Source organism: Protopterus annectens, chromosome 3.part1 (assembly GCF_019279795.1).
Source record: "Protopterus annectens isolate FY-2018-M chromosome 3.part1, PAN1.0, whole genome shotgun sequence".
NCBI classification, from domain to species: domain Eukaryota; kingdom Metazoa; phylum Chordata; order Ceratodontiformes; family Protopteridae; genus Protopterus; species Protopterus annectens.
In genome coordinates, this window is record NC_056732.1 from 818677019 (window position 1) to 818699041 (window position 22023).

General features: G+C 39.2%; 1 protein-coding gene across 1 annotated transcript in view; it reads right to left on the reverse strand.

The window, feature by feature from the left end:
- The window catches only part of ZNF236 (zinc finger protein 236), a 1651223-nt gene that overhangs the window by 352992 nt on the left and 1276208 nt on the right, over positions 1–22023 (reverse strand). Inside the window, exon 26 of the mRNA XM_044067103.1 lies at positions 8448–8621. Within this exon, the coding sequence (XP_043923038.1) occupies positions 8448–8621 (174 nt within the window). The remainder of the gene's footprint in view (positions 1–8447; positions 8622–22023) is intronic.

Here is a 22023-nt window from a genome sequence, read left to right on the forward strand (position 1 = left end):
TGGAAATGCCTTTTAATGTTTTGTTTGAAGAGGGGCAATGAAGTTATCTTTGTTAAGCTAGTGGGTAACAAATTCCATTTTGACCCAATAGCATTGGTAAATAGAGAGTCACCAGCATTATTATTAGACTTTGTTGAACTTGTCAGAAGTTTGCTGGATGAGCGGAGAGAGTTGAGATTTTTATATGGGGTTATGAGTTGAGAGAGTATGGGGGTGTTATTAGGTTGGTATAGTATTTTATGGGCAATGCAGAGTTGATGGATTAAAAGATAGTTTTGAAACTCAGGCCAGCACTTACTGTCACAAAGTTTACTTATAAAGTGCACAAAGAAAACGACAACAATGAACTAAAAATAATAAAATAAAATTAATAAAATAAATTTAATTTTAATTTTGTTTACCTTATTAAGTTTTATTCCATTATTGTTTGAATACCTATATAATATGTGTGTCTTAACCCTACTAAGTATGGTATATATAAGTATGGTATAAATTTTTTTTATGTTTTTTTATATTTTTTTATTTATTATTATTTTTTATATATATTTAATATGTGTATTTGTTGTATATTTTATGTTATATATAAAGTTTATTTGTACCCTACAAGGTATAAAAATATTATTTTATTCTATTTTCTATCTAAACTCCTTAGTTTCATCAAACAGCTGATGTTACAATGGTCGTTTAAACCTGGTTTTACAAAAGCATTTGTCCTCCATTGCCATGTCAATTCACGATCTTCTAATAATAAGTTATAAGGGCCACCTCTAATGTTAGTTTGAATTTGATCAAATGCAATAAACTTAAAATTATGGCCTGGATTAGCTGAAATGTGTTTAAATAAATTTTGTAATGAAATTTATCACACAATAATTGAAGTGAAAATTAATATTAGAAAATGTTTTTATACTTTCATTAATAAGGAGCAGAATACATGTTCTATGAATAACCATTTGTACTCTAATTATCAACATTAGATCAATAAGAAAAATAAACTTCACTGCTGTAAGCAAAAATATCATCAGGAGGCTGAACATTTAAGTGATGTTTAAAATAATGCAAGGGCAATTTTCACATAAAATGCATTCAGTTTGATTCTGATGCAAATGAGGCAGAACAGTAGACATAAATTTAGCACCAAAATACAAAATTTGACATTAAACATCAGTTAATTCAAAACCACAAAACCCAAGACCAGATACATTATTACTCACATTATTAGAACATGGCTGTTCAAATCTGCAGTAAGTAGGAACTAGAATTTCAGTCACTATATAAAACACTTTTTAATTGTTCCTGACTGTACTTTTTGGCAGCCGTCTGTCCACATCCACAGGATGAGTAGATATGATGGCCTTTTTCCCTCCATAGGAGTAAACATCACTGATACCAACCTTGTCAGGCTGTTATTTTAGTTCACAAATTCATACCTGGTAAACCAATAGGACCAGGGTTGCAGATATCAGAGACTTTAGATGTGAATCTTATAGTTTACCTAGAATAGAACCATCTCACATGGCTCCTTTCCTGGATCATATATTTCAAACTTACATCTCACAGATCTCACTGTTGATCCAGGCATATTTTATGATGTTTACACATATGATATATGCATTAGCAAAATTATTACTACTCAAAATGATGTTAACACTTCAAGATGCACTATATAAACTGCCCACCTAAGCCATTAAAAATTAGATGACAATTACTATCTCCAACATCAAACGTAATGACCCTTGGTTGATTGAAAATTCAAATCAATATAGAATTGTTGTGTAACTTCTGCAAAATGTTATTGTTTCAAAGATCTTTGTGTCATGGTCAGCAATAAACTAACATTTACTAAGCATGTTACAGAACTAAGAAAGTGTGGTTCCAATATATTCAGATGTATTAATACATGTAACATATCTAGAAAGCATGAGGCACTCTTACATCTGTTAATCTTATACTGATAAAGATACAGTTTGTATGTCCTTTTTCATATACATTTGAAAACAAACAGTAGGTCTTTCAACAGAATTCATCAACTTTTAAATAAAGATGATAGCTCTATCAAAAAGCTTTTTGATATAGAAATTTGAAAACAAACAGTAGGGCTTTAACTAGAATTCAGTGACATTTAAAATAAAAAAGATATATTCTGTGTCAACTGATTGTCTTACTGTGACAGACTTAAAATCCTAACCTTTTATATCCTATCTTACAAATGATAAAGGGAAGAACTGATCATGGTGTTTAGGATATGCAAGGACCTTTTTTGTTTTTGACTACCTTGGTTTGAAGACATCAAGATGAGGCACCAAATCAAAAACATGATTTTGCAACAGGATTGCAAAGGACCAGAATACATTTCCTAATGAGATTAAGAAAATGTGATAGCAGCGAAAGTTTTAAGACAGACCTGCATGATATTTATTGGGCTGAAAGTTTATTATCTTACAGGTGGTGGGCTTATATGGACTCCTTTCCAAGCCCATAATCTGAACATGACCTAGTTCCTGAGGCACCAAAACATGATTAAAATTCAAAGAACTGTTGCTGCTCTTTAGATTGGATAGACAAGACAAGACAAAGTCCAGAAATATAAGGGTGTCTACTGCCATCTGATTTAGTAGACTGCTGATGCAAACATGCACATTCACATGTTGATCTCACACTTTGCATTTCTATAGAAACAGCCTATCTGCATTGAAATCGTAATGTCCCTCTGTAGCCTGAATTTTCCTTTTGTAACAACTCAGCCTCCACAGTCTTAAGCTTGTCATTAATATATTTCACATCCCACAGTTACTCAATATCTAATAAATAATCTTTTAGCTGTGGGTAGGTCATTGTAACAACCACCAGTTTCACTAGAATATTACCCCATTCTGCAGTCACTGATGGGCAGCCACTACCTATCAATAAAAACACACCTAGTTCTCCTCATTCTGAAAATGAAATGTAGACATACCACTTTTAAATACCAATGTCCTCTGGGTGTTATATCCAAACCTGTATGTTTATTTAATGTAATGATATTAAAACAATTATTTTCTCTGTTACCAGTTGTGATGTTTCCTCTCTGGGTCAGTAATCAATGAGCTGAATCCTCAACACTGACACTGAAGAGGTACATTCATTTGGAACAAAAACATATGCACACAGTATTTCCAGATGCAGCAATCTGCATCAAGCACAATTTCCCTTAACAGTACAAAGTTTGCAGATGACTGCAAATTAGGAGCCATAATTGAAACTCCTAACGATGTGGACAAACTACAAAAGGGCCTCACTGAGACAGATACCTGGTGTCAAAGTCATGGCCTGAAGCTCAATGCCAAAAAGTGTACTGACATCCCCTTTGGTAAAAACTCTGTAGCCATGAACTACCACATAGCTGGTAGTCTACTTAATGCCGAAAATGTGATAAGAGACCTTGGGACACAGGTGGATAGTAGTCTCTCCTTTGATAATAACATCATCACAGTGGTCAGGAAATCCTTCTACATGGCTCATCTCATCACAAAAGGATTTTCATCCAGAAAAAAAGAGGTCATTGTTCCCCTCTACTCATCACTCATTAGACCCAATATAGAGTACAACGCCCCTTTTAGTATGTACCTCACAAGACATCTACAACAACTGGAAAGACCACAGAAATACCTCACAAAGAGGATTACTGGGCTCAAACAGATGCCCTATGCAGACCGTCTCAAAAAACTACAGCTTTACTCCATCGCATATCGCCTACTCAGGGGCGATCTCTGCCTAACATACAAAGCTATGTCAAACCCAGAGCTGTTGGACATGCTCCACTTAAAGAAATCCCAATCCCTCTGAGCTACACACTCTAGGGACCTTAACCTTGTCACCACAATAAACAGAACATGCTGGAGGGATAGATTCCTGTCCCAGAAACTTCCCATACTCTGGAACAGACTACCTACCTATGTCAAACAGAGCTCCTCATCAGCACTCTTCAAGAAAAATCTTGATGATTGGATGGGAAATGGAAAATTCACCCCGGGGATCACTTCTGCGGCTCTGCTCGACAGGGGCACAGGAAACTAATTTTCTTGGGTGGCGAAAGCCAGGGTACATTTTTTGGCTAGGCTTGTATGGGCCCTAGGGCCGATAGCCTAGTACCTACCTATGAACCTATGAACAAGGAACAAACTCAGTCTGGGGTCTAGATTTTTCTCTTTCTGTCTCCCTCCAAGTTCACAATAAGATTCCTCACTGGCACAGCTAGAGTTGAGTCCTCAGCTGAGTGTCCAAGCCAAGTCCTTCAGCACCCTCCCTGTGAAACCAGTGCTTCATATCCCTGCTCCAAGCAGCTGACACACACACACACACACACACACACACACACACACACACACACACACACACACACACACACACACACACAGGAAAGGCTGGAACAGATTTACTACCTAAGCCCCCTTCTACTCAGACTAAAGGTAGTTACTGCCACCAGACTTTCAGAAGCCAGCTACTCTAAGGCTCTTACAAAGGGTACCCAACTATACTGAGTGAGATTAATATTAGTACAAATGGTAGTGTTTTGACCAATGTAGTAAGGCTTTCAGGAGTGGCCACACAGTCACCAAATAGAGTACTTTCAAAGGTTAAAATATTCTCTAAAGAACCAGCCACAATGAAAAGTTTAAAATCTACTTAATAATAAATAATAAAAGAACATGAAAATACTAAATATCCATTTACAATAAACGACAGAGTTTCAGCATGGGAAACATTAAAACAACACAGAAGAATAGGTTCACACAGATACAGAAAAATAGTACTTAACTGATCTCACTATATTTTCCTGACTGATCTAAAGAATTACAATTCCCTTTTTCACTTGGTAGAGCAAAGCAAGATGAAGTAGGTGAGGGATCCTTTTTTGTCGGATTCCAAAAACAGAGTGCTCTAAGACTTCAGTCTCATCTAGTATTAAAACATAATTTTTGCTCTGGATTACAGAATAACACCACATACATCTGGTCATCTGACTTCTGGTTCCCATGCTACTCTCCTTCCTAGCAACTAACCCAGAATCTCACACATGTGTGTCGATAATACACATGAATAGAGCTTTGCTAAGATCTGTTGCAACTTCTGGAAGTCATAGAACAATAAAGCACTTCTACTCTTCCTACAGGAGCTAATAAACTAATCTCTGGCATAGACATTTTGTTTCTGGCTGCAGTCAGAACTGTAAGATACAATCTTTAAGGCCCAAATTAAGTCATTTAATTTCTTACTATTTTTCAAAGTTAGCTGGACTGAGATTAACTTCTTCTCTTAAAGTATCATCCGTTACAACATATACATTGAATCAGTTACAATACAATAAGTCTGAAATACATGTATATTTCTTTTCTGTCCAGCAGGACTCACTACTGGCACACCTTTAGCACATGCAGCTTTACAAATACATTTTTCACCACAAGCATGTGTATAAATCAGCTTGATATACAACTGACATATAACTCTTTACAAAATTCTAACTAGCTGTGTTGGCATATGTTACACATCCACTGCCCTACGTCTCCTGGCATAGATGGCAAGACCTCACATAGTCACACCAGAGTTCTTTCCAACTGCTCTTCAGTGTACGAAGGAAGATTTACTATTAGACCAGCATTTTTCAAAGTTCTTTTGTCATTTTGTCATGTACCCCACATATAATCCAGAGGGATGTCCACCCACAGCTGAATTCTGTCCTAGTCATTCACTGTCATCAGGATTATTCTCAATTAACAAGAAGTCTTCTATAGTTCTCTATTTATTTACATGAGCACAATTTCTCAACTCTGTAGGTACTTCATTAAAGTTACTGTTACTACTTCATTTATTTATTTATTTAACATTTGTTTACCGGTAAAGTCCGACTGGAACAGAGCCCATTTTCAGTGGAGGCCCAGGAAGAAATGCTCCACACGTGTGTCTTTGGAATGTGAGAGGAAACCAGAGCAGCCGCCGCAAACCCACATGAATGCAGGGAGGACATGCAGACTCCACACAGAAGGCACCCCCAGCTGAGAACTGAACTGGAGAACCTCTTGCTGTGAGGCAACAACACTAACCACTACTTCCTGCGCCATATTTTCATGACATAAAAAGCAAAAAACAACTAATAAAGTAAATAAATAACATTAAAATAACAAAATGTCAGAAAAGCAAGCAAGTTTACTGAAATAAAACATGACTAATTAAAATAAAAAGCCACTCTCCTTGGGGCATCAATAGACTCTTCAGAGGAGATACAGACAGAACATATTAAACACAGATTGACTACATGGACTACAAAACAGCAATACAGAACAAACATTAAGGAAATGCTTCCAATTCATTTTTGCAATTAATTCTTTGTTCTTCAAAATCATATACTTCAAAATAAGCAGGTGCATTACAAAGCACTCAATGTTGCATACATACAATTCCATCATTAGTCAGAAATGTACTCTAATATAGCAGCGCTTAGCTGTTCTGTGTTTCTTCTTAGTATTTTCAAAATGTTAGGTTTTCAATTAGTTCTCCAATGTTTTGTCATTTTTATAAATTATTTACTTGCTTTATAATTTGTTTTCCATCACCAAGGAAAAAGGTTGGGTGTCTGGAAAGCCTCCAGTAGGATCATTTAAGGAAAATTCATGGGATCTGTGAGTCATCCCTTCCTCTGCCTCACTATCTTAGGTACTTCTTGAAATTTGGAGTCATCAAGAGGATGATGGGGACTCAACATTTTTTTATCCTTAACATCTGAGGTTGGGTATTCTTGGGGAGAGTCTAAGTGCCTCTTTATACTTTCTAGCAGATCTCTAAGATAATGACACTGTGGATGAAGAAGAATCTTAAATTGGTCAAAATATCCAGAACTGACCCTGCAAAAATGTTACATCCCATCCATCCTGCTGACTGAAAAGCAGAATGACTACTTCCACAGACAAAGAAATGCTCCCAAATGAGGCTGTGCCATAGTTGGAAAAGGCACTGACAGTAGCATATGCAGAACAGTCAGCACTGACTGTGAATACTACACTGAGGTCAAAATTGAGCACTCAGCCCTGCTGCCTAAGGCCAAAGTCAGCACAGGCTGACATGACGCTAAGCACTGATCCTGACAGCTGGGCCTCTGATACCAGACACAACATACTCGTTGACTCCTGGCCAATGTTGACAGCCTCAGTCCTGAAGGTTGGAAAGGTGACACTGATGACATCAGTACTATGACTGATTCCTAATGGGTCAATTCCTAATCACAAGTATGAAAGGACTTCTGATACTGCTGTTCAACCAAAGTTGTTGGCACTAAGGACACAGTTGACCTCAAGGACTGTGGTCCTGACATGAGCACCACAGCTGATGCTGACGACACTGTCAACGTCAACATTGTTGGCTGTTTCTTAAATCCCACTCTTACTAGGTCCAGAGTCTAAACATAGGCCAGTAAGGGGAGCTGGAATATTCTGGATGAAATAGGCTATAAAGAAGTGCCTCTGTCCACCCTAGTAACAGAGAGGGAAAGGTCAGAGACACCCTTTGCTGGAAATTTGTTAAAGGCTCCATCCACTTTTCACAGTCATTCGCAACATCTGAAAACCTTTGTTAATAACAGTTTAGAGCACAAAATTCTACACTCCTCTGACACCGACAGAGAAGTCACACTATCACTTCTAACCAGTTTTATAGCAGACTTGTCAGATAACACTTTAACAGAAGTTTCAGAAATAACAGCAGGAGAAAATGTACCAAAGTCAACTTTTTCCAGTGTAGTTTTTTATGAGAATCTGGTGAGGAATCTTTCACATTGGCTTTTTTGTTTCTTCTTTTTGCCCTTATCTTTATGAAAGAAATGTCTGAGAATTATGGTCTCAAGTCCTGAAGGTCAAGGGAACATAGTGGATCCTGAAGTAGAGCTTATGACTGAAGAAGAAATGGACACAGAGACTTAGTTCATTCTAAGCAGCTTTATCTTATTTTTCTACCAGTAATTATTGTGAGAATAAATAATTTACAAATATCACAAGCAGCAGAAAATGCTCTTCATCTAAGCAATACACATGCTGCACACACAGAATACACATCTTGGGGCAAAACGTAATGCCGAAATGTTAAGCTGTTCAAATCAATAAAATATCAAAAATTAGTAACACCAACTGTGAAAACACTTTTAACAAACACAAATACAGCATCAAAGCAACATGATGAAGCTTCTTAACAACTCATAGCCCTAATTCTCTGAGCTACACTGCCAGACAAGATGATGAACAGGATGAAGCTCAAAAGCGACAGAAAACAGGACCAACAGGCTTTTCAAAGCATTTCAACAAAAACGGTTATTTAAAAGATGGGCACACATATAGGCATGTATGCACTTGTATTCAGATCACTATTTTGAGTTTCACATGTACAGGACAACAAATTATATATAGCCAAGTGTTTACTTCTACCTGAAATTCCAGAACTGGTAGTGTTTAGTGTTGTTCCCTGAGGGAGTAGATGATCATTATTTATTGTTAAGGTAGCTCCTCCTGTTTGGCTGTTAACTGAGGGATTTGGCAATGGGATGCTCTCATTCAGGTCTCCAGTTCCAGAATTACTGTGCTGGTGGATAAGATCCTGACCTAAAAAACAATGCAAACAATTTGAATTTGATTACAATTTGAATTTGATTACAGTCATATAAAATATCTATGTTTAAAACATTTTCAGCACATTACCATTTTAAACATTTATGTCATGTTTTCAGGCTACATATTTATTTTCAATCCTTCTCTTTATATGGTTACCTTGGTTAAACAGTTCTGTGTACAGCAATGATATTTTATTTCTAGGTCACTTCTCGCATGGGGGACAATATCCTGACTGCAAACCAGGAAACTCAAGTTCAGCTAGTACTTTGGGTTGGGTTAAAGAGAAATGACAAAGTTTAGATCTACTCTGTGTCTGAGCGAACTCACTGTGGTAGAATCCACTGGTGCAAATCAGGGATTACACAGGTATGCTGAATATAAGGGGGTAAGGCCAAAATTACATTTCACGTTGAGGCATGACTGTTATCTCAAGGCCTACTGCATGCTATCCCTTGGATGCTATAGTCATAAGCTGGAGACTGATGGGGCTAAACAAAGTAGACTCCATAATGGCTGCCTACATGACAGTTCTATAATTGGCTCACACTCAATGAGTATTGCAGGATTGTGCGGTAGCAGAAAACATGTACTGTGTAAACCATATAGGAAAAATAACACAAAGCAAACTGTCATCAAACTCTTATCTGTATGACAATTCAGAAAATGAGACCCAGTATGACAGCTTGATTTGGTGCTATTTGTTCAAGTTCTACTTTATTTTTTTTACATAAAATACAAATAGAAATGTATTAAATAAGAATTAAACAAACAGCTACAACATACAATTAATAACAAATAATCAGTTCACACCAGCAAAACCATTTCAAACAAATAAGTCTTTAGTGCCTGCTTAAAGCTGATCAGCTACTGGGATTCTCAGTCAACAAGGCAGTAGATGCTACAAAGGAAGGGTTTGATAGACAAATGTGCAAAAACCTGAAATCTCAAGGTGAATCCATGGCACTGCTAGCTGCACCTCAAAGGCTGAGAGCAAAACACATGGAGGACTGCATGGTATAATAAACTCCTTCTGATAGCAGGGACCCAGGTCATGAATGAACAGACAGACAGTAGAATGTTATCCTATAAAAAATAGGAAGCTAATGAAATCTGCACAAAAGACAGACAATGTGTCAACAATGAATAGTACCAGTAAGTAGCCTAACTGCAGAGTTCCGTGCCATGCGCAAAAGATCAAGTTTGGTATCAGTCGGTCCCAGGTAAACGGCATTACAAAAATCCAATCTTTAAGAGACTAGGGCATCAACAATCGAGAGATCAGCCTGCGGTATTAAGTTCTTGACCTTGGAAATGTTTCTCCGATAAAACCAATTAGACTTCACTACAGCTAACACCTGATCCCAAAATATTAGCTGCGAGTCAAAAATAATGCCAAGATTTTTCACAAATAAAAGATTGTCACCGCTAAACATAATTTAAATGGGCAGTGGTATGGCAGAAGAGTCTCTTTAGGTTGCATGTACTGCCAAGGGCATATTTTTCATGGTGTTCAATTTTAATCGATATTAAGTTAGCCAAGTAAGTATGGCTTCAAGGTCATCAACCAGAGAATAAATATTCACCTTCTCTTCTTGTGGGAAGAACAGACAGATCTGGGTACTACCAGCACAGCTATGATATGCTAATCCCTTTTCCCTTAAAAGTCCTCAAAGGAAAAGCATATACACTGTAAACAATAAACGGCCCAGAATAGAAAACTGTGGTGTTTTACAATCGAGATATTATAACTATGAGGAGGGGAGTTCAAAGCAAACCCTATGGGTACAGCCATACAACAAATGGCCCATCAGGTTTATTTACTTATTTACTGCTTTTGTTGATCAGGGTAGTCCAGCTGGGATGTGCTGGCCCCTTTTCAGCAGTAGCCTGAGAAAAAAAGCTCCTGCCACAAACAGGCAATTTTTTTACAATACAGAATAATGTGAAGCTTAAAGTTACAATGTGGCATATAATAACTGAAAGGCAGCTATACTAGAGAAAATCAGCAACCAGTAAAATGCAGCATCATTATATATTAATATAGAACAAACTAGGAGATACGAGCATAAAGCAGAGAGGAGGTGATAAGAGTCGAAAGCAGAGAGAGTAGGCAAGTATTGTGTACATTACATGTACACAAGTCATGGAGTAGCCTTTAACTATGTGTGTTACATCCTGCTAAGGATATAACAGCTGGCCTGTCTTACTTACTTACTTACACACACACACACACACACACACACACACACACACACACACACACACACACACACACACACACATTTGGTCAGCTTTCCTAAAGGAAATAGTCCTGTCAAGATAATATTGGAGTTGCCTGTGTCTGTCCAAAGTATGAAGAATCCTTTCATAATGATTTTTAAGTTCAGGAAAGAATATTTTGAATTAAGCCATCAATCCCCCAGTTAACTCTGGAACAACTTTTGACATGAATGAGGGACTTATTCTTAAAGAAACCCTATCTCTATGGAAAACCAAATAGGGTTCACCCACCATGAGAGTTTGCAACTCAGATACTTGTCTTGTAAATGTCAGAGTAATAAGGAAAACAGATTTCCATGTCATGAACTGTAAAAATCAACCTGAACAGTTGGTTCAAGTTAAGATCCCAAGTAGGTGCCACCTGTTTCCAAGGAGGTCTTACAAATAAAACTCATTTGAGAACTGCTTGACCAAAGACAGCGAAGAAAAGGGAGTATTCACGGGCATACATACTGAAACAGCTGACAAATGAACCTTGACAGGAATAGGAAAGGCCAGAGGAGAGTACTCACACACATGTAAAAAACAGCTCTGCAGAATGCTCAAATGGGACTTGGTTATTAGTGTGCTGCGAACTAGTAAATCATTTCCATATAGCAACATAAAATTTCCCAGTAGCAGACTTTCTTGCCACCTTCTGTACCTGCTGCTCAACCTCAGAAATATGTTACCTAAGTGTATCAAAACTGAATCAAGGCAGTTCAGACGAAGTCATTTCAGAATGGTGTGTATCAAACTCCTCTTGTCTTGTGTGAGTAAATCTAATCTGTGAGGAAGTTTGTAGTAATTGCCCTTAGCCAATTACAGGAGAAGGGAGCACCATTGCTGTCTGGGCCAGAATGGAGTCACCATAATGACCAACGGAGAGTCCTTCTGACTCTTTGGAATGACCCTGGAAATCAGCTGAAATGGTAGAAAAGCATAAAGAAACATTCCCAGCCAAGGGAATGAAAATGCATCCATTTCACAGACCTACCTGCAAGCAGCCATGGTATAGAATTTGTTTAGTTGTCTGTTATGAAATGAGGTGAAGTGATCTATTTTGAGGTGTTCTCTAAAACTGGATAAAATTCTGAAAGGTTGCCTCATTCAATTTCCATTTGCGAGGATCTGTCCTGGTCCTGCTTGGCTTGTCAGCCACTACATTTTACTGTGATGGAATGTGTAAAGCCTGGAGAGTTAATCAATGCTCCAAGTATAACCTCCAATACTCTAACAGCCATCCTGCACAAAGGGTAAAAGTAAAGCCTGGAGAGTTAATCAATGCTCCAAGTATAACCTCCAATACTCTAACAGCCATCCTGCACAAAGGGTAAAACCTAGTGCCCCTGATTGTTTATGTACCACATCACTGTGGCGTTCTCTGTAATCACTGGCCAGAGGACAACAGATGACGAAGAGATTCTATCATATGGATCATACTTAAAATCTCTTTCATGTTTACATGCTTTGACCTGTCTGTTGGTTCTAAAGGCAACGTTCACTCCCAATGAAACAGAACCCAAGGAAAAATCCAAAGCTATTGTTGTAACTGACTCATCAGCGGCTTGAACAAAGAATGGAAGACCTGAATTCAGGAAAATCCAATCTGTTCAACACAGTAGTTTTCTCTTCACAAAAACAATATTGGAATTTGAAATTCCAGAGAATGAGAATTTTGGATTTTTTTAAACACCCTTATTAAATGATCAATTAAGACATGGGCAAACATATATTAACACAAAAGAAAGCAAACCATATTAACATTTTTTTCCTTTTAAATACCATATACATCACATATATTTTCTTTGCTACTATCATCAGTCTAATATTACAAAAAAATACTGAATTATTGAATTAAACAGCATGCTCAACACACTAGTCATAGGTGACTCGATAATGAGGCACACTGATGTCCCAGTCACTAGGCTGAATAAGGAGAAAGTAACAGTCAGCTGCCTGTCAGGCGCCAGGATCCACCACATAACACATGCACTCAGGTCCCTCAACAACAGGTACAAATATGACTCTGTCATTGTCCATGTGGGTGTGAATGACCGGAGACATACCTTCCCGGACTACATAAAAACAGACATGGAGGAGCTCTCGGATTATGTAGCCCAGGCGCTTATGACCCTAGCCCTTGAGCAGCATCCTACCATCACCCAGAATGATACCACAGTACAGGCAGAAAATGATTGATTTCAACAATTGGCTAAGTTTCTGGTGTCATTCTTGGAGGATCCAGCATCTGTCTGCCTGGGAAGACATGACTGACAGACCTCGATGCTTTGCCAGATAAGGCCTGCATCTGTCACCCCTGGGCTTGTGGATACTTGTCAAGGCTCTTACCAGCCCTGTAGTGCCTTTTTAGGTGGTGTTACAAAGACCAAATTACCACCGTAACAGCTACAAATGAATGCAATATGAGGGTCATGCTGCTCAATGCTAGAAGTCTATATATCAAAATGCACTCACGCGAAGCACTCCTTAAAATGGAGAACATTGCATTTGTGCTATAACAGACACTTGATTCAAGGCCGCAGTAAGCACCCCTGCACTACCGGCTATAACTCATTCCACACCTTTCATCCCCAGAACTTGGACCAAAGCTCCAAAGACAGTGGTGTTTCCATATTCATAAAGGATGTGCACACCTCTAGACTGGTAGCCCAACATAATGCATCTGAGATACTTCAGGTGCAGCTAACATTGGGTAAGACACCAATTCAGGTCGTAGCCTGCTATAGGTCCCCAACCATGTCCCAACACTCACACTCCACGTTCCTAAAAATCCTGGAGAATATTAGGGCCCAACCTAACACTCTCATACTAGGCAATTTCAACTACCCCCTTCATTAACTGGGAAAATTACTCATGTACAAATACACTTGTCCAGTGTTTTCTAGAATTTATTAATTCCAATGCTCTGGACCAACTTGTTCTTAGCCCCACTCGAGGTAGCAACATGTTTGACCTGGTCATTATTAGCATGGGCAACCGTTGCTCTACACCAATAGTCAACTCCTCCCTGGTTAGATCCGACCACAAACAAATCACCTTGGAAATCCACATCCCTACCCCCCCAACACACACACACACACACACACACACACACACACACACACACACACACACACACACACACACACACACACACAAAGGTAACCACCATGAAAAACTTCTCCAAAGCTAACTCTGGGCTCCTAAAAACAGAGGTGGCTAACTTCATGGCACCCATGCAAATGGAGAATAGTTGCATGACCGGTGAGTCATTCACCAATGCATTGTATGAACATGTAAACAAATGCATGGATCTCGCCATACCCAATAGAACAGAGATGTTCTCCTCCAAAAAAGGCAGCCAATCTGGTGGTCCCCTGCCATAAACAAACTCTACAACAGGAGGAAATTGATGCAGAATAAGGTAAAGTCCCAAGACTGGAAAAACTCCTTATCAGCCACAACAAAGAGTTGAAATCCCTCATCAAATCCTCTAAAGCTAGCTTGAAAATAGAATTGCAGCAGATAGTAAAGACAACCACAAGGCCTTCTATAGTTATGTAAAGAATCTCCATGGCAATACCCAGATTTGCTCTGAGCTACTGCACAATGGTACCTCCTATACCAAGCAAACATATATTGCCAATATACTGGCCGACAGATTCAGTGCCAACCTTACCCCCCCCCCCAAAGGTCCAGTCACAATACCAGTAGATTGCCAGGCACCCAGTATTACTGCTGCACAGGTTAAAACAGCACTGTCCATGGCCAATAATCCAGCTTCTGTGGGACCTATCAATATCCCTGGCTGTGTTCTACATGAACTACAGAGTGAAATGGCACCTCACCTGTGTTCCCTGTTCAATCACAGCCTCACCTCAGGCTTTGTCCCTACCAAATGCAGCACTGCTACAGTCATCCCTCTCCACAAAGGAGGAGCAACTACAGACCCTGAGAACTATCACCCCATTAGCCTGATGAGTCTGACGTGCAAAGCTGTGGAACACATCATCATGAACCTAATAAACAAGGATATAGGGACTCTCCAAACTCTAGATCCTAAACAGTTTGGTTTTGTGAAGGGTAGATCATGCCTGCTCAACTTGGTCTACTTCTTTGAGTCAGTCACCAGAGCTATGGATGAAGGCAAGGTGGTTCATACAGCCTACTTTGATCTGGCCAAGGCCTTTGATACCATTCCCCACTCAGAAATCATAGAAAAACTCACTAAGCTACGCATCAACCCCTATATCACTAGGGAGGTTGCAAACTGGCTCACAGATAGAACCCACAGTGTGAAAGTAGCTGACTCCAAGTCAGACTGCAGACCAGTCACAAGTGGAGTCCTACAGGGTTTGGGCCTGGGTCTTCTCCTGTTTGGTATCTACTTCTCTGAACTCCAGGCCAACACAAAAGGACTCTGCATGACAAAGTTCACAGATGATTGCAAGCTGGGAGCTATTATTAACTCTCCACGTGATGCTGACATCCTACAGAAAGGCCTCAATAAGACCAACAAATGTGTTGTCATCCCCCTTGGGAAAAACCCAGTTCCTTTAAATTACCACATCGATGGAGTCCACTGAACACAGAAGGAGTTATAAGAGATCTGGGAACTCAGGTTGAGAGCAACCTCTCTTTTGACCACCACATTGCCACTGTGGTCAGAAAGTCCCTCTATATGGCACATCTCATTACTAAGGGTTTTGCATCCATGAAGAAAGAGGTCATTGTCTCCCTCTACTCTTCCTTCATTAGGTCAATCATAGAGTACAATGCCCCATTTAGCATGTACCTCACTAGACACCTGCAACAACTGGAGAGGCCATAAAAGTACCTCACAAAGAGGATCCTAGGCATTAAACCCTTGTCCTCAAAAAACTCCAACTATTCTCCGTCTCATATCGCTACTTAGAAGCAATCTCTGCTTGACTTACAAAGTCGTGTATGACCCAGCTCTTTTGGAAATGCTACATCTAAAGAAATCCCAGTCCCTCTGCACCACACGCTCCAGAGACCTCAACCTCATTACCACAATCAACAGAACATGCTGGAGGGACAGATCCATAACCCAGAGACTGCCCATGCTATGGAATAGACTTCCCATACATATCAAGCACAGCACCTCACTGGCCCTCTTTAAGAGAAATCTTGATGAATGGATGGGCAATAGAAAATTCACCCCGGGGATCACTCCAGTGGCTCTACTCAACAGAAGGTCGGGTGGCACGATGCCAGGGTAATCATATGGGCTAGGCTTATAAAGGCTCCAGGGCCATTAGCCTAGTACACACCTATGAACCTATTACCTTCCCTTATACCTCACTCCTCCTGAACATTATTATGCATGCATTGTTCCCACAATTTCCACTTACGTCTATGTAATTTGCTCCTTCCCTTTTCTAAAGATCCCACTTCCATTTCTTTTACCTATTTTATAATATTCAACACCTCATACAACATTGGTGTAGACTCTGACTTCCATTTTCTAGTAATTGCTTTTTTGTCAGCCAATAGAAGTTAACTTAATAAGGCCTTACTATGTCTAGGCCATTCAGATAATGTATCCCAGCTCAAAACTATTTGCTCACCCAGTATTTCTGTTAGAATACTCTTTAGGGAATTTTTGCAATCTGCCAGCTCATTACACTCCCAAAACATATGCTCCCAGTTACCTCTTTCTTTTCCATCACACTTCCAACATCTGTTATCTACCTGATGAAAAATTCCTTGAAGTCTGCTTGGGGTATAAAATACCTACGCAAACACTTCCAAGCAAAGATCCTAAACCTTACAGACGTGGCTGTATACTTAGGAGCCATATATATGTCTTCTCATTATTTTCTTGTAAAGTGCTTTTCCAGTCTATCTCCCCTATCTTTTCCAACCTCTTCTGATGATAACATTGGATTTTTAAGAGCCATTAGATTTTTCGCATGTGTAACCTGCAAGAGAAATCATGAGAATCATGGATGCCATGAACCCTAGAATCCTGCGCTACTCTCTGGGTGAGGTCTGACACTGACTGAAGATGCTCAAAGTTTTCTGGATTCAAGTCCACTTTCTCCAAAGTTAGGAATGCCTTTTGCAGGGATAATCTAGAAAGCATCCTAGAAAAACTATCACATGAAAAGGAATTAAGGAAGATGTTTGACTGCGGATCGGAAATCCCAGAATAAGAACGAAATTTGTAGCCCATGTAAGGGACTCCTAACATTCAGAAAAAGACTCTGCAAAAATAATTTTGTTGTCTAAATTCTAGGTAAGGAAATTCTGACTGCCCTGCAATCTGCAATGAGGTATCAATGGAGCTAGACAGTGTGTAAACACCTTTAGACCTATAGATAACCCAAAGGATAATGCAGAGAACTGATAATATAACCCAGAACAGAAAATCCGAAGAAAGCTCTGAACTCTGTGGCAAGGGAAAGTGATGATAAAAATCTTTCAAATCTAAAGTTACCAAAAAAGTCTGAAGAGGAATGAGAGGTAACAGGCTCTCAAAAGTCGACATGCTGAATTTTATCACTTTCATAAAACAGTTGAGAAAGGAAAGGAAAGGAAAGGTCAAAAACTAGTCTCCAGGTTACAACCTTCTTTGTCACCAGAAACATTCTTGAATAGAATCCTTTTCTCATTTGATTTAGTGGTACTTGTTCTATGACCCCTAAGAAAAGATTTAGAGTCAACAGTTTTATCTGATTTGTTTGGGGAATGAGGAGTAATATTCCGAAAAGAGTTTGGTCTTTCCAGTGCTGTTTTGTAAGCCTCCTAAACGACTTTCAGAACCCATTTGTCCAAGTTTACTCTAACGCCAAAGGGGAAGATTGAGAACCAGTTTCTGGGCAGATTTAAAGAAGTGTCAGGAAGGGAGGAAGGCATAATGCTGACATAATCATTCTGAAGTAGAGTACTGCCCCATTTTCTGAACTGATACCTGTTTTTTATCTGATCCCTCCTGCAACTTTTCTTAGAACACAGTTTGCCAGAAGCTTGTTAGGTCTGCATTTTTTTTTTTTAATAAAGAACCAGAGGATTTAGTAGATTTAAGGAAACAGACTGAAAAATCTTAGTAACCCCATGAATTAGCCTTTTTCAAACTGAGTACTTGAGTACCAGAAGGACCAAACAAAACCCACTTATCCAAAGGAGAAATCAAAATCTCTGATTTAGCCTCCTTTGAAAACATTTGATTCAGGACCTGGGCAAAACATCTCATCACAGTAAGAGTAGCTGCAGCCTTGTATGTGCAGTCAGTAAAAAAATCCACACTTTTTAAAGAGAAAGAGTAGCAATCACAGGACTTAGAAAGAGCTTACCTACTGAAGGCAAACTTATAGAAAAGTTTCTCTAACTGTCAACACAAGTCAGCATGTACGTCAACATAAGAGCCTGGTAGATAAAATTCTATAGATTAACGCAGAAGAAAAAAATCTCTTCCCAAACTTGTCAAAGGCTTTATCATTCTTGTCAGAAGGAGGGTCATCTTTGAGCAAAAACATGTTATCAGCTAGAAAAGAAATATAAATAGCTGGTGGTCAGACCTAAGATGAGAAAGCAAATACTTGTTAGATTGAGGGGCTTTATAAAGTCCGTCTTTTTACTGACTGAAGATTGACTATCAGGATTATTGCACACAAAGTCAAAAGTATCCTGCAAGGCTGTTATTATTGGAGGAATTAAAGTAGTGTGTAGCATATCCACTTGCAATATGTCACAATATCTCCTTAATGAAAAGGGAACATCTATGTGTTTCAGACGAAATAAATTATTCACTCCGGACACAATCTCAGCATAACAAAATTCCTTTACAGGAGAAACTGTGGAATCACTCTTCTGAAGTTCAGAATCTGTCAGATTTGAAGAAAACACAAAAGACATCTTGTACCTACCCTTATCAGAATCATCTTATAAAGGATCCTCGGGTATTGTGGATCTATGTTTTTTAGTCAAGTCTCACTGTTGTTACAGTGGATTTAAAGCCTGCAATAAATCAAAGCCAAAAGTAATTAATTCATATTTATCTACAGAAAAACTGTTTTCAAAAGGATGTCTATTTTTTGTTTCTTTTCCCTAGAGACATTCCCAGATGGAGACCGACTTAATGATAGCACCGCAACCCAGGAAACAGGTCTCCTACCTTGGCAACCGATGGAAGAACTTCCCTGTGAAACTCCCATTACCTAAGGAAGTGATTCTCCCATGCCTGGAATGGACACTGGAACAGATGCAGAGGATGTGGTTAACCCCAGTCTAAGGTGGCAATAGGGCTTACACCAGAGGGTGCCAGGCAACCCAATGAGTGGTCTGAAGAACAACACATAGCCACAGCAGAAACAAGATATAGCCACAACAGAGTCGGTCACCAGTGGCTGATGCACTGACTCAGCCTGGGGTGTCAGCAAGGGATTGCTAGTAATTTTCTTTTTCTTAGATGTAGTGGGGGAGGAACTAAAGCAGCTGTTAATGTTTCAATGTTCCTACTGAAAGAGAAACTTTTTCATCAATAAATGGAGCTGGAAAGAGTGTCATTGTGTATTTGGCCTTGTGAATACTACTTTTGACAAGTTTATGACCATAGACTAAGGTTCTTCTGTTAGGGTAATGTGAACATTCCTTGCCCAAGCACCAAAAGTTTACTGTGCCCTAGAAAGGCCCAAAGATTATGGGCTAAAAAAATTTGAGCCCAACCACCCATTGTCCTTGTTCATATCTCCAACAATTCTGGTTGATCTCTGTTATCACTTTGTTATCACCATGCAGTATAAAAATATCTGCGCAAGTATTTCCATGTGAATATTCTAACCCTATTTTAGATGCAATCCTGGCAGCAAGCAGATGTCAGACCAGTTTTCTTCTGTATTCTCCATTTTTAACGTTTTCTACCAGTTTTGAATCAGCACAGATTTTACCTTAGTTCTTTTACTTAAAAAATGCCTTACAGAGTTCCCCCTTATTATAGGTTCAAAGGTGTTTACTAGGCTAACGAAAACAAGGACGTTTTCAAGCCTAGCCATGCATCCCAAAGCTCAAATAAGTTATGATACCCTTGGTAAGTGTAAGCATGGGCCTGGGAGATGAGCCATTTACAGATTATCATTGTCCATTAGAGACATAGGTACCAAACCAGGGATGAATTTCCAGTTTCCTATCCAATTGTCCAAGTTGCACTTGAATTGGGTTAGGGAGGAACTCTGCTTCACATGTATGGGGAGCCTGTTCCATAGACAGGGTAGTCTCTGGGATAAATGCCTATCTCTCCAGCAGGTCTCATTTATATCACAGGTAATGTTTAAGTCTTTTAAATGGGTAATTTTGGTGCTGTTTGTTTTGTGGGTATGCAGGAAGTCCATCAGAGTGGGGTCTGACAATGCCCAGTATGCCAGGCAAAAATCTACCCTCAAAAGCCTGTAGGAGACAGAATACAGGGATAGGGCCTTGAGGTGGTCTGCAGAGGAATTCTGCTTATGCCCTGTATTCTTTTAGTGAAGAACCTCTGTTCCATTTGTTGGATATGCCTGGTTAAGTACATACCAAAGGGGAACTGTACTCAATGATAGGTATGATGAATGCCAAATACAGTGGGACAATGACTTCCTTGGACTTGGATGCCATACCTATGTTTGTAAGTTGCGCAACATATAATGATTTCCTCACCACTGTAGGCACATGAAGGTCAAAGGCTAGATTACTATCTATGTGTGTCACTAAGTCCCTGACTATTGGGTCAGCTCTAAGGGATGTGTTGTCAATATGATAGTTACTAGGGATGGATGACTTCCCAAGGGATACTATTATGCATTTCTTGGCATTTAGTTTTAGTCCACGGCTCTAACCAGTTGTTTGTCTGTGTCAGCCCCTCCTGGAAAACATTTGTGTCAGTGTGAGATTTAATAACCACTCCTAATTTGCAATCATCTGCAAATTTAGTCAGCCAGAGACCACTGACATTGGCCTTGACTTCTGAGAAGTAAATGCCAAAAAGGAGCGGTCCAAGGACGGACCCCTGAGGGACTCCACTTGTGAGTGGCCTCTTTGTAGAGGTGGACTCCCCAATTCTAACTTCCTGGGTCCTGTCTGTGAGCCAGTTGGCTATCCACCAGGTGACATACAGGTTTGTACCTAACCTCTTGAGTTTGTCAACAATGCCAGAGTAGGGTATTGTGTTGAATGTGTTGGCCAGGTCGAGATAGGTAGTGTGAATGATTTTGCCCTTATCCATTGCTTTGGTGACCTTCTCAAAAAAGTCCACCAGGGTGAGTAGGCATGATCTGACCTTGATGAAACCAAACTGGGTTGGGTCCAATGTCTGGAGGTTTACTATATCTCTGCTGATCATCTCCATGATAATTCTTTCCATGGTTTTACATATAAGTCAGCATCCCTAAATTTGATGCTCACTGCATCTAATCATATTTGGTAATGCGTACATGTGCGAATCTTATCAAATGATTGTGTACATTTGCAAGTACTATTCTTAACAAAAATATTAGTGATGACATGAATCAAATTATCCATTTATATCAGGAGTTTTTTCTCTGGTACTGCACCGTTAGGGTTTACCTTTTAAAAACCTTAATGCCAAAAGAAAAATTATAAATTCCTTTTAACAAATTTGTAGTGCAAGGAACACACTAATTACACTCCAAGACAAACCAGTTAAGCACCAAAGTGCATGCAACCTAACCTTAACAAATGTTAAGCAGCCCCTGCTTATGTTGTAAAGGATGGGTCCCATGTCAGGCAGTAAAATTTGACTGTACTGACAAGGAAATGACAGTAGCACAATAAAACATTTGTTTCTGCTTGCTCTCTATACTCTTAACATGTTCTTAACTTCCTGTAACAAAAAAATATAAATAAAGAGAGTTACTAGAATAATGGGATGTGTGTTTGCTTGCATAACTTGAAGAACGTGAACACTGAAACTCAAATGTATGCCATTATTTAATGACTTCAAGACTCACTGCTTTGTCTGAAAATGACATTTTATGAGGAAAAGCCCAAAAATATGAAGCAATAATCTGGATGTCTTGCAAAAGTCTAGACAGTTGAGAAGTATGGACGCAAGTGTAAACGTAAAGGATTACATTATACTACCTCTCTGACAGTGCTCAGTAGTCAGTAAGTG